A 1,366-nucleotide genomic window follows, 5' to 3' on the forward strand; every position below is an offset into this window, starting at 1 on the left:
GGTTGTTTTCTTTTTTGTAGGAATTTTCCAAAGAGCCAAAGGAACAAAACTATTCAGTGGCTGTAGAGGATCAGGACTCAGAGGTGACTAACACAGTGATGAGCAGACTGAGATTATTGCTTATTTTATGAATTAAGTTGCCTATTACAACGTTTCATAACGCTCCCCCCCCTTCCTATTTTCATCAGGGAAATGATGTCACTGAAGAGGACTGCTCATCTCCATCTAATGGGAAAGGTAACTATAGTAACCATCATTCACCTTTCACCCATGGCAACTCATCTCTGTTTGCATTTGTTGTTCTCAAGCTATGACAAAACAAAAAAGGAAATACACCCTTTCATACAAACTACATATTATAGAAAATCTGTTCGTGTCATGGCTGAGTGATACCAACCCTTTCAAAGTAATGGAGTTGTGTGTTAATAGCTGTCCTCTAGATGGGGCAGTCTCTTTCAAAATGCTTGCAATTTTGGCTGCATCTGTATGAGAGTGAATGGCTTCTCATGCAGCGTGTCTGCAAAAGGAATCTGATCTTCTGCACAGTGATGGCTGAGCTCACAAGACCACAAGAGCCAAAATAAATTACAGATGCTTTGATCAAGCCTTCAAGATGTTACTGTTACTAATTAAATCACTTTTATAGTCAGAATGTGATATTTAAGTCTCATGCTAACATTAACAGCTGTGATGATCTAAAATGTGTTAATCCAAGTGTTAGTTAAGAAAAGGACTCTGAAGGTGTCTCAGTAAGCTTGTAGGATGCAGGCATACTTTCTAGGTATGGATGGAGGTTCCACAATGAAATTAGTCAAGTAAAGCCAACATTATGAAAATCATAATCATTAATTGCACAGTCTAAGGAGCTTAGAAAGAAAGCAACTAGGAATGCATTCTTTTGAATGTGTACCATAACCCTATGAATGAACCCTATAAATAAAATGACATTTTATCAGTAATCACCGTACCTCGGTGATGATACTTCCACTTTCCGCAGTGATAAATCCATCAACGGGCTTCAGGGTATTGGTAGCAGCATCTGGGTAAATTACACCTGTATAGTCAAAGACAGTTCAGTTTCTAGATATGAGTTTTAAAAGTTAATGCTGGAAAGGTGTGAGGGTAGGAGTAGGAGTATTAGCCAACTCCACCTCAGTCCTAAGCACCAAACCAGCCCTTTTCTTGTCAGCAGCCACCCAGAGTTGTTACAGAGCTGAATGAAGCAGCACAAACTCAGTTGATTTGCTCTTACTTATTTATTCTGTTCTCCAAAGTGTCCTCATTTTGAATTAAAGGCTGGTCATTTGCAATAAGTATTCTGATCGATCAGAGCATCCTTTCACTAACAGGAAACGAGCCTCTAGAG

At 39.1% G+C, this 1,366-nt stretch overlaps 1 protein-coding gene across 5 annotated transcripts in view; it reads left to right on the forward strand.

Annotated features, from left to right (window-relative positions):
• rnf157 (ring finger protein 157) overlaps positions 1 to 1,366 on the forward strand; it is a 25,062-nt gene that overhangs the window by 15,737 nt on the left and 7,959 nt on the right. For all 5 annotated transcript variants that reach the window (XM_042216744.1, XM_042216747.1, XM_042216745.1 and 2 more), the window contains exons 16-17: positions 21 to 83; positions 189 to 237. In XM_042216744.1, the coding sequence (XP_042072678.1) occupies positions 21 to 83; positions 189 to 237 (112 nt within the window). The remainder of the gene's footprint in view (positions 1 to 20; positions 84 to 188; positions 238 to 1,366) is intronic.

The sequence above is a fragment of the Haplochromis burtoni genome, unplaced genomic scaffold (assembly GCF_018398535.1).
Source record: "Haplochromis burtoni strain Fernald_Lab_line unplaced genomic scaffold, NCSU_Asbu1 Contig_1231, whole genome shotgun sequence".
Lineage (NCBI taxonomy): Eukaryota > Metazoa > Chordata > Actinopteri > Cichliformes > Cichlidae > Haplochromis > Haplochromis burtoni.